This window comes from Populus alba, chromosome 19, assembly GCF_005239225.2.
Source record: "Populus alba chromosome 19, ASM523922v2, whole genome shotgun sequence".
In the NCBI taxonomy this organism is placed as follows: Eukaryota; Viridiplantae; Streptophyta; class Magnoliopsida; order Malpighiales; family Salicaceae; genus Populus; species Populus alba.
In genome coordinates this window covers 3,159,166-3,171,373 of record NC_133302.1, presented here as the reverse complement: position 1 = coordinate 3,171,373, position 12,208 = coordinate 3,159,166, and the positions used below count along the sequence as shown (strand labels likewise).

Sequence of the window (12,208 nt, the reverse complement as noted above, 5' to 3'; positions counted from 1 at the left end):
TGTTTTGGGGCTGAGAATGGCTATTTCCAATCTGGTCCTTGAAGTTTCTAAATCCTTGCATTCAAACCCCTGGTCTTTTAATTTTCATGATTTACCCTCCTTAAAATTAATTTAACAATAAGTGGGTCAAAATTGAGTTACAACAACTAACATATTTTATTAAAATCACTTTAGTTTATTTAGAAAATATTGAAAACTGATTTTTTTTTTACATTAAAATAAAAATTTGAATAATGTTTTTATATTTTATTTCAAACTCGATATTTTAAAACAAAAATTAAAAAGATGTGATATTGACCTTTATTATTATAAAGTAAGTTTTTTAATTAAAAGTGAATGAGAATTTGTTCGTAATAACAAAGTGCATGTACAATCATGCACATTTAACTTTCTTTTTAAATTTGATGTGAATACAATCAAAGTTTTTTTTTTTTAATATGAGATTTGAAATCCTTTAGTATATATACTCTATGTTTACAAAAAAAAAATTTATGTTTTTTCAATGTTCTTATATTAAAATCTCATTTATCATATGTTACATCTATCAAAAAAAATAATAATAATTTGTGATGTGAACTAAAGCTATATGTGAAAACTAGAAATAACAAATATATGAAGAAAAAAAAAATCAGCTGTGATTAACAGATTAACGATGGAAAGATGATGAATATTTTTTTGTAAATTAATTTCAATTTAAAATAACTACAAAGAAGTTAATTAGGATTTCTTCCTTGAAATTATTAAAAATATAGTACTAGAACTATATAATGCTAGGTTTTAATATATAATTTTTAATATTGTTAAAGAGTCTCTCTTGAACCAAATAATAAAGATATTATAGAACTCTTTTGTATGAATTGTAAATCTAGGGACAGTTTTGGGTTTTCCATTCAGAACTTTGGACAAAAATTAATAACAAAATAAGGACCAAATATAACTGTATGTAAATCTAGGGATCAAAAATAATACAACTGCATTGACTGTAGATTTCACTTAGAATTTCTAGTAAATTACAAAGGAAATTTCTTGTGCTTTTTCGCGTACATGAATTGAAAAACTATCGTTGATTGACTAACTTGCATTGACTGACTTGCTAAGTATTTGCTGCTTGAAATTTTCTTGTGTTCTCTATTGTACATTATTAGAAAAGCTGTCATTGACTGATTGACTTGCAAAAGTATTTGCAAGAAAGCTAAAGAATTAAAGTTTTTAAAATTTTTAAATTATTAAAAACATCCAATTATTTCTTTTTTAAAAAAATCAAGAATAAAACATCAACTATTTATATAATAGCTCAATTAATCTAATAAAATAAATCGGAAATAACTAGTAAATAATCCAAAAATAATTTAAAAATAAATATATTTACTTAATATGATTTGAGTATGTTTTCTATCTTGATTAACTGACTTGCTAAGTATTTGTTAAGTATAAACGAACTTTACTCTAAAAGTCTGTTTGATATTTTTTTTACTTTTACTATTTTACTTCAAAGTTTCAATTATATATTCTTTACAATGTATATGTTATTTGATTAGTCTGATCATAGGATATGTTAAGCATTGACTAGAAATTACCACTCAAAATTCTAGACTGGAAACTGACTTAAATGTCGGCCACCAACCTCTTTTGCTTGATCTATGGAGAGAGAATCAGGGTAGAAAATGTGTTTTCTTACTTGAAGATCACGGAAAATACGCTCAAGATTATAAGAGGGTGTTTTTTGTTTGCTAGGAGGATCAATTGGCAGCCGATATCGGGATGAAATGAGGACAAAAGAGTCAGCTTTCCATATATGTTTAAGAAAACCTAGATTTCTGCAAATTTTAGGGACAAAATGATGTCATTTTTGTTTTTCTTTGAATATCAAAATTTGTTCTCCCCTTTTCTAGGCAAAACGCACCATTTCAAACATTGTAAAAAGGCATCGTTTTGCTTTAGGTTTTCTTTATTTGGAATAATGCTAAACACACCGTTTGGAACTATGCTAAACGCACCATTTTAACACCTTTTGTGCTTCGGTCCCTAGACTTTCAATTCTTTTATGTTGATCAATTTTCAACTCTTTTCTGTAATTTTTTTTAATTTGCTATTGACCGAATTACAATATCACCTTTAATTTCTTGCTTTCTTTCATTTCAGTCATTGATTCTTCCAATCTTCATTTTTAAGCCAAATGGATTCCCAACTTCAATTTTTTTTTTCAATTAAACCTCAAATTAATTTTTAAAATTGGTTATTAATTTCTAACTCTATCTCCTTGAACTTCTATTTTCTAATTGCAACCAAATTAAACTAATTTAAGTTTTTTTTTTTAATTCAACCCTTAATTATTATCTAAAAATTTTCAAGCTCAATTTTTACATGCAATACTTAATTATTGGTCCAATTTCAATCTCAGCTATATTTTATTATTATTATTATTTGTGTATTTTTTCTAATTATTTCTAACTACTCAAAAAATAATAAAAATTTACCAAAATAATAAAATAATTAAAATTAACTAAATTTATAGTTATCATACCTGGCCCGATCCAACAGGTCAACCTAGAACCCAAGTGACCCAGGGCTTTGGCCAGGTTTATTTTATTGAAAACCTGGGTCTACAATTGATCCGGAGAAAATTGGTCGACCCACCAGGTCAATCTGGAACCAGGGTGACCCAACAAAACCCGGCAGAGACCTATTTTGTTTTTTCAAATATGTTTTTTCTTCTAGCTAGAGACCCCTCTTTTTTTATATATTTTTCAATTGGTTACTAACTCATTTCAAAGTTTACTATATAAATATTAGAATAATATTTTATTTTTTCAGTGTGGAATAAAAAAAAATTCTTTTAGTTTAAATACCTCAATTTAAAAGAATAAGATAATATCTTTTTTAATATGAGATAGAAAAAATACATTTTGAAATAATCTATTAAACTTTATTATATGCAATATGTATAACCTATATTCATATGAACTGTTTCTTTAATTTTTTCATATGAAATATTAAAAATCAAATATTTTTTTTATTTTTCCAGGTTGACCCTGGTCAATCCATGTAACCCGAGACTCTGGTTTTAGTCAAGTCAATTTCAGGTTGGGTTCGATAACTATGAGTAAATTTATTGAAAAAACATAATTTTTTTTGCTTTTATAAAAATAAAAGGTAAAGAATTAAATTATAACATATATCACTGATTATTGACATACTCTTATTACAAACACAAAATTTTATGTCACTTCATGATACCCGTGATACACAAAAATTTACTTTAATAAATTGTTACAGTAATAGCACAGAGAGGAACGGTGCAAGAAAAAACAATAATGGAGTTGAAGCAAAATGTCTGTTTGATTTTTTCTTTTTTGTGTTTTCGGTACATTGGTCAACAATAGCTTGGAAGAGTTTGGAATGAGTAACACGTGGACCCAGTTGTTGTGGAAACTTTGCAGAGGATCTGCACTCTGCAGGAAGAAAAATGATTTTAATAGATGTACTGTACAACATTTGAATTTATTAAAAGTAACAAGATGCTATTTTTCGATCTTAGAAGAAACATGATTTTAATACACACCTTATTTCAACGTTTTACACTGCTTTAGTCGTCAAAAAAAAAAAAAAAAACTATTAGATGCTATAAAACAAGATATATACAATTTAATTTGAGAGTGTAATAGATATTATATTTCAAAATATTTTTGAAATATATTAAAATATTACTTTTTTTAAAAAAAATAATTTTAATATCATATGTTAGAAAAATAAATAATAATAAAAATAATAATAATTTAAAACAATAAAAAATTTCAAAATCTTTTTAAAATATAATTTTACTGTACTCCGAAACACACACATGCTCCCTCAGCAACCACCACGAAATTACCACTCTAAATTACAGCTCAATTATTTATTTTAGCAATTGTTGCTTGCTCGTTGACAATTATTGCTTTGCTAATAATTTGCAAGAAACTTTCTCAGTTTCCTTCTACTTTCTTTTTATCATGGAAACTTTAAGTCACATCTGCGCCTACCACGAAATTAATTACCGATAAGTAAATTTCAATGCGTAATTGTGTAGGTTTCAATTAAAAATGCTTTAATTTGAAAAATTATGTTTACAATAATATAAATTAATTTTTCTTCATAAAAAAGTAATTGGGTATTAATTTAGGCTATAAAGATAAAATAATAATAAAAAAAAAAAAAAAGAGTTCGAGGGTATTCATTTTAATATTTGTTAGGTAATTATATAATCTAATTTGTTGATGTTTTTGGCATGGTTATTGGTGAGAAGCAAAAACAGTAGCAATTCATGAGGACCATCACCATCCTATCGCTTCGCCAAAATTCACTATACTAAAGGTATTATTGAAAGCACAAAGGAAACAATACGATAAATTTAGAGATTATTGAAAGCACAAAGGAAACAATACGATGAAAGCGTATTATTGTCATAAAGTTTTTCAAACTTAGAGATAAATAAATAAAAAGCACAAAGGAAACAATACGATAAATTTAAACTATACTAAAGGTCAGTTTTTCACTCTTTGTGAATCTACAGTGAAAGTTTGATTTGCCCTTTCCGAGTGGAAAGTGGAAACTATCCACTATGAGAGCTTTTTGTAAACGCGTGGAAAGTGGAAATTTATACCATTTGATCTTGACAGTATCAGATTAGACAATTGCATGGAAATGGTCTTCTTAGTTTGCCATGATGGACTAACCGATTATGGACTTAACCGAGCAGATTATGGACTTAACCGAGTAATTACCGCTTGAAATTCCTCGCAATTTATAAAGGAAATTTTCCTTGTTCTTTCTCTATACATTATTAGAAAAACTGTCATTGACTGATTTAATTGCAAAGTCTTTGCAAGAAAGCTAAAAGAATTAGAGTTTTTTAATTTCTAAAATTATAATTTTAAATTGTAAAAAAAATTCAATTATTTTTACAATTCATCAACAGGTAAAAAAAAAAAATTATACCACTAGCTGTCTTCTCCCAGTGATCTTTTTAACACATCCATTTCCACATCATGCATGATAAATTTATCAGAATTTATTTAAAGTGTAAAATAAGGAAAACACCCTTGGCAATCTAAAATAATTGAAGTAATGAGTACATGCATGAAGCAAGATAATTAGTGGTTGAATACAGATTATAACTAATTATTCGTTCTGATGAAGATTACAAAATTAAAATGAAATTAGAGCTTCTCTCTCCATCGTCTTCCTCTGCTTTTTGTCATGGCATCAACTCATCAAGTACAGGTAAAGAGACTTGAGACTACATAAATCTATTAAAATAAATTGAGAATAACTAGTAAAATCAAGCAAATAATCTAAAAATAACAAGAAAATAAATATATTTTCTAGATCTGATTTGAGTTTATTTTTTTTCTTGATTAACTGACTTGCTACGCTATGCATAAATGAATTTTATTCTAATAGCCTGTTTGATATTTTATTTATTTATTAATGAAATATTATTTCTACTGTATAGTTATTGGGTTCTGAGTCGATCCACCGGGTCAATAGGTGAACAATATATTCTTTGAATTTATTAGAAGAAATGTGTGTAATGTAAATTATAAAAAAAATATTTATTTTTCTGATATACATAATAATAATAATAATAAATTAGATGATAGTAACAAGAAAATAGAAATTACTTTGAATAAATGGAACGAGTTCCTATTCTAATATATCCAGGGAAGAAGTTCGAAGAATAGAATGAAGTTAAATATTCTTAATAAAAAAGAAAGAAAGAAAGAAAGAAATAAAATATATTTTTAATAAATATAAAATATGGATAAAATTAGAGAACAAGAAAGAAATATATAATCTCTTTGTAAAAACCTCTAAAAATTTAATTACAATTGAGAATTTCTTCCTTAAAAATATCCAAAAACAAATCCTATTATATATGAATCAAGACAACAGTAGAATAACTTTTATATATTTTTCAAGTTTACTTAGAATAGTAGTGGAATAATTATTTTAATATTTAAAAATTAAAAAAACACTAAAGTTTTGTATAAATTCTAAAGTTGCAACTCTTTTGTGCTTGGTAAAATACTTCACACTAAAATTAATAAATAAGAACACAAGAAAGGATCAAAGTTAATAAATAATAGCATGCACGAAACTTCACGATACCCATCTCCAATAAAAATTTAGGTTTATCATTTGAGTAACACAAACCCTGTATTTTAAAATACTATTGCCAAAAATTCCTATTATATATGAATCAAGATAACAGTAAATAACTTTTACCTATTTTTTCAAGTTTGTACGTAGAATAGTAGTGGAATAATGTTTTTAATATCTCGAGCAAAAGGAAACGCACCCCATATTTATTGTTCCCTTTTCCGTCTTTACATGGCTTACTCGATGAAAAAGCAAACACCCCATTAGTTGTTGCCACCAAATTCCAGTACACGCTTGAGAAATTTCCTTGCTTTTTTTCCCTTTAAGTGTTACCTTTTACCTTTTTTATAATTTTGATTATTGCATTGCTAATAATCTGCAAGAAAGATGATGAAAATTTTTTAGTGAATTCAAAATAACAAAATAAGGTTTGTTGAGGCTTTTCTTGAAAACTCGCTTGGGGTTTAATTAGCGAGAATGAATTCTACAAAGATATCGGACTGTGAGTTTGTTTCTAATGCAATTCACAATAATGACCTTGTGGATGGACAATCAGAATACGTTAGTGAGACAGAATATAATGAGGTTAATAATGGGCTTCTACCACTCATCATTTATCCCCAGGGAAGGCCAGGTAGGCCTAGGCCACTGCTTCTGTTAAAAATAAACTTAATTCAGCTTAGGCATCAACAATATTTTGCATTAGTCTTACCACTACATTATAATTATAAGAGCTGTCAAGATTCTGTTAAGTTAATCTGTTAACAGATCATAGCATGATATAAATTTGGTGCTATAAATTAGCAATTGAGTTTGTTTGGTTTACTATATATTTGTAAGGATTGCAATGATCCAAATACAATCAATTCATTTTAGTTCAATAACAAAACTAAAATAACACTTGTAAGGTGATGCATATTCTTGCAATAAATAGAGCCAGCAAAGGCAGATGCGTGTGTCTATATATACATGAACTGCTGATTCGATTTGAACACCCCATTTCTCCGATTGCTGCAATTTCATAGCTAGCTCTTTGTTATACACAGGTATACACGGCTAACTCTTCTTTGCTTCTTTCTTGTTTTAATTTCATGTCTTTACCAATAACATTAATGTGAAAGCTTTGTTTGTTTCATGTTTAACTTCAGTTGCTATTGTCTTATGCTATCTCATTATTAAGCTTAAATTGCTGTATTATCTTCCATGATCACTTCACCTGTATCAGCAATTGCTAAATATTGATTGTTCCTTAAATTCTGCAGCTGAAATGACAGAGCCAGAGTCTTCTCGCTCTAGACTAGAAGGGGCCTATGATGTCTTCTTGAGTTTTAAGGGAGAAGATACTCGCAAGACGTTTACTGAATATCTATATGCTACCTTAAATCAAGCAGGAATCCACACTTTTCGAGATGATGATGAACTTCCTAGAAGAGAAGAAATCTCCGATCATCTCCTCAGGGCTATTCAAAAATCAAAGATATCCATAGTTGTCTTCTCAAAAGGATATGCTTCTTCTAGATGGTGTCTCAATGAACTTGTAGAGATTCTGAAGTGCAAAAGGAAGAAAACCGGTCAGATTGTTCTTCCTATATTCTATGACATTGATCCTTCAGATGTGAGAAAACAAACTGGCAGTTTTGCAGAGGCATTTGATAAGCATGAAGAGCTTTTGGAAGAGAAGTTGGTGAAGGAGTGGAGAAAAGCTCTTGAGGATGCCGGAAACCTATCTGGATGGAGTCTCAATGATATGGAAAATAGGTATGCCTTTTTTCCAAATTTATGAAGTCAATATACTTTACATTTTTCAATGTGAAACAATAAAATGCTTAATTGACTCGCTATCAATGTCTGGCTTTTGTCTATGAGCAGGCATGAAGCAAAATTTATCAAAGAGATTATCAAGGATGTGGTGAATAAATTAGAACCCAAGTACTTAGATGTTCCTGAGCAACTCGTAGGTATGGATCGGCTTGCTCGCAATATTTTTGACTTTGTAAGTACTGCAACAGATGATGTACGCATTGTGGGCATACATGGGATGCCAGGAATAGGAAAGACGACTATAGCACAAGTTGTATTTAATCAACTCTGCAACGGATTCGATGGAAGGTGTTTTCTTTCGGATATAAATGAAAGATCAAAACAATTTAATGGTCTTGTTGATTTACAAAAGCAACTTTTTCATGATATTTTAAAACCAGATGGTGCTAAAATCAATTGTGTCGATAGAGGAAAGGTTCTGATCAAAGAACGACTTCATCGCAAAAGAGTTCTTGTTGTTGCTGATGATGTGGCTCATCTGGACCAGCTCAATGCATTGATTGGAGATCGAAGATGGTTTGGTCCTGGAAGTAGAGTAATTATCACAACAAGAGATTCAAGTTTACTTCGTGAAGCTGATCAAATATATCAGATCCCAGAACTGGAACAAGATGAGGCCCTTCAGCTTTTCAGCAGGCATGCCTTTAAGGACTCCAAGCCAGCAGAAGATTATATTAAGCTTTCGAAGAAAGCCGTTGATTTCTGTGGAGGACTTCCTTTAGCTCTTCAGGCTATAGGAGCTCTTCTGTACAGGACAAACAGAGGTAGATGGGAAAATGAAATTGACAACTTGAGCAGAATTCCAAACAAAGATATTCAAAAAAAGCTTCTAATAAGTTATCACGCACTTGATGGTGAACAACAAAGAGCATTCCTTGTTATTGCATACTTCTTTATTGGTATAGAGAAAGAATACGTCGCAAAAGTGCTAGGAGCCCATTGCCGTTACAATCCAGAAGTTGTTTTGGAAACTCTCCGTGAAAGGTCTCTGATTAAAGTATTGGGAGAGACGGTAACCATGCATGATCTATTTCGAGACATGGGAAGGGAGATCGTTCGTAAATCGTTTCAAAAAGAACCAGTGGATGCATGGAATGTGCCTGAGCAGCTGAAGGTAAGAGCTCAATGCATACACGAAAGCATAGTAGTCATGCGTATTTTCTAGTCAAACTTATTACAAATAATTGTATGAAAGTTATATTATTATTTTTTAGTTTGGTATATATATTCTACTGTTTTTTTATAATCTTTATATTTATATTTTTAAATATAAGTACACATAGCATCATTTGAATCTTTTGATTGAAAGTAAAAGGCTTTATCTCGTAAAATCATCTCTAGAAGAAATTAAAATTAACCTTTAAATTTCTATCCATGCCCAGTTGCCCACGAAAGAGAAGAGGTACATCCACGAGAAGCTCATTTTGGGTTTGGGTTAGATGAAAATATCTAGTGGGTGGGCCTTTTTTTTTTTCTGTTTTTCTGTTTTTTTGCACAGAATACATGAAATAATAAATTTAAATCCAACAAATCCAATAGAGATATAATATTGTATACGATCAACATGAAAGAATTTTACGAAAAGAGATGAAAATATCATATATTATGAGTCTCTGCCAGTCATAATTGTATTGTTTTGTGTATTATCAATTATCTTACATTATGTCATTGTGAATTGTACAGCATGCGGTCTCTACTGTAGAGGCAGAACAGCTGCTGGATGCTAGAGAAAGTTCACGTCCTAGAGTAAGAACTTTGAAAACAACGCTTTTAAGAATTTGTGAGATTTTCTTAAATGCTGTCCTAGTTTACAAATAGCTACTTTCTTGTTTAGGAAATATCAGGATGGACTTTGCTGATGACACTCTTTCCTTGCTTTTTTTAACGCGTGGACCCAGCAGTTGTTGCCACCAAACTCCTTCCTCAATATTTACCAGTACTACACGCTTGGGAAATTTCCTTTTTTCCCTCTACTGTTACCTTTTACCTTTCATAATTATGATTATTGCATTGCTAATAATCTCCAAGAAAGATGATGAACATTTTTTAGTGAATTCAAAATAACAAAAAATAAGGTTTGTTGAGTCTTTTCTTGGAACCTTGTTATGAGATTAAATAGCGAGAATAAGAAAATTCTGTGCAAATTATACAAAATTTATTATTAATCATCAATATTGAATAATTCACTAAACAGTTTTGTTGTTTTTTAAAGATAAAAACTGAACCGAACCGAAAATAACCACCCCTAGCAGCAGTAGCAACACATTAACATAACAGCATTATGGCAGAAGGAGGGACGACCTTAGAGCAAGTGCGGAGGTATGTTAAAGGCTTGGGTAAGTTATAGCCTAGGTCAAGACTTTATCAATATTTTTTAACTAGTTTTATGTAAAAAAAAATTATAATTCTTGATTGAGTTATCAAAAAAAATTAAAATTTACATGGAGCCTTCTAATATAATATTTTAAGAAATTCAGAAATTTAATGAAAAATCACAATTTGACTAGTTTTATGTTATTGGGCATAATTTTCAATTCGACCATCAGATTGAGTTGAAATTTTTATGAGAGATCTTAAAACATATTGAATAAAATATGGTTTAAATTTTATGATGAACGGAGCTTGGTAGTGCTAAAAAAAAAAGAACTGTCAAATAAAAACAAATCGACTCATTAAGGGTAAAATAGGTATTTGCCATTAAAAAATAAAACAAATAAGCTCTTTTTTCATTTTATATGTTGCCGACTGGACATAAGCAGAATAAGAAAAGAAAGAAAAGAAAAGGCGAGAGAGAAAGAGATAGAAGTAAGGGGAAAACATAAAAAAATCTAAGGAAAAAAATAAGAAAAGTAAAAGAATAACCTTGTAAACTTACAAAGTCCAACTTATAAAACACTAATTTAAGAAAGAATTAAATGAAGGAAAGAGGAATTGAGAGAGAGAAAAAATTTAATTACTTTGTTTTCTTGACATGAAATTGTTATTTTATCTCGATTGAAGGGTTGTTACAATATCGATTAAGATTCGATTATAGATAAATTATATTTCACAAAATATTGAAAGATGTAACTTTAATAGTAGATTTATTTTTACTTTCACTGTAATTTTATGTATTTTTAAATTTATTTTTTAATATTTTGGGTAGTATATTTGAATTAAAACTTTATTATTAATTTCAAAAATTTATATAAATGAATTAATAATTAATCTTAAATAAAATTATATATTTATTTAATAGCTCAAGAAAAATTCATTACTCCGTCCTTACATTAGAGTACACTCCCACATGCGTTGTGGCAGCGGTTTGCCCTGTTATTGTTCTCATTTCTCTTATTGTGGAAAGATCCCTTCGCCTCCTTGGAAAAGACATTCCAAGTGTGCAGTGTTTATTGTCATAAAGTTTTTCAAACTTCCAATATTGAGAGAGAAATTAAAAGGAGCAAAAGGAAACAACCAGTGAGGACAATATCCTCCAGCTCATCAGATCCCACGAAAGGAACGCAAGAAGACATTCCCTTTCGGTACATCTATATATATATATATATATATATATTATGGCTATGAAAATAGGTTTGTGGAAATTTACATGGTTTGATATTGACAGTATCAGATTAGACAATTGTATGGAAATGGTATAGTTTGCGGTGTGGAAAATCATGTCATTTACGGGGCTGCTGGAGAGAGTGTCTATTGATAATTTCACTCGAAACGTTTTAGTAATTTACAAAGGAAATTTCTACTTTATATGAATTGAAAAACTATTATTGACTGACTTCTTGCAAAGTATTTGCAAGAAAGCTAAAGAATTAAAGTTTTTTAATTTTTAAAATTCATTGACTAGTGTGTCTATATGTACATATAAGAACCGCTGATTCGATTTGAATATGTTATTTGATTAGTCTAATTCGTGACTTGCATTGACTCAAAATTAGCACTAGAAATTCCTAGTTTTACAATTAACAAAGCATATTTCAATATCCTGATAGAAAGGTGTGTTGAAGCAAAAACTTTTTTTAATTATCTTGTTTTGGCTATAAGATTTTTCAATGTATTATTGCATGCTTTTTACTGCTTTATGGCCTTTCATTCGAAGGATAGAAAAATAATAAGAACAGTTTTTATTCATTATTAATGCTTGATTTTAGCACGATAAAATCCAAAGGATTGATGGTCTGGTGTTTGTGGTGCTGGAAAATGTAAGAACGGACCGAGAGATGAAATAGAAAAAACCCATGTCTATTAGTTGGCA

At 29.2% G+C, this 12,208-nt stretch overlaps 1 protein-coding gene across 2 annotated transcripts; it reads left to right on the top strand.

The window, feature by feature from the left end:
- Positions 1 to 6,756: 6,756 nt before the first annotated feature.
- On the top strand, positions 6,757 to 10,003 carry LOC118058378 (disease resistance protein RUN1-like). 2 transcript variants are annotated; one of them, XM_035071087.2, is made up of 5 exons: positions 6,757 to 7,184; positions 7,401 to 7,896; positions 8,008 to 9,073; positions 9,643 to 9,705; positions 9,794 to 10,003. In XM_035071087.2, exons 2-5 carry the CDS (start codon positions 7,406 to 7,408, stop codon positions 9,842 to 9,844), a joined length of 1,671 nt encoding a protein of 556 aa, XP_034926978.1. In that variant the 5' UTR covers positions 6,757 to 7,184; positions 7,401 to 7,405; the 3' UTR covers positions 9,845 to 10,003. The 2 variants fall into 2 exon arrangements, with proteins under 2 accessions (XP_034926978.1, XP_034926977.1); XM_035071086.2 differs by having other exon boundaries at positions 9,643 to 10,003.
- Positions 10,004 to 12,208: the final 2,205 nt, after the last annotated feature.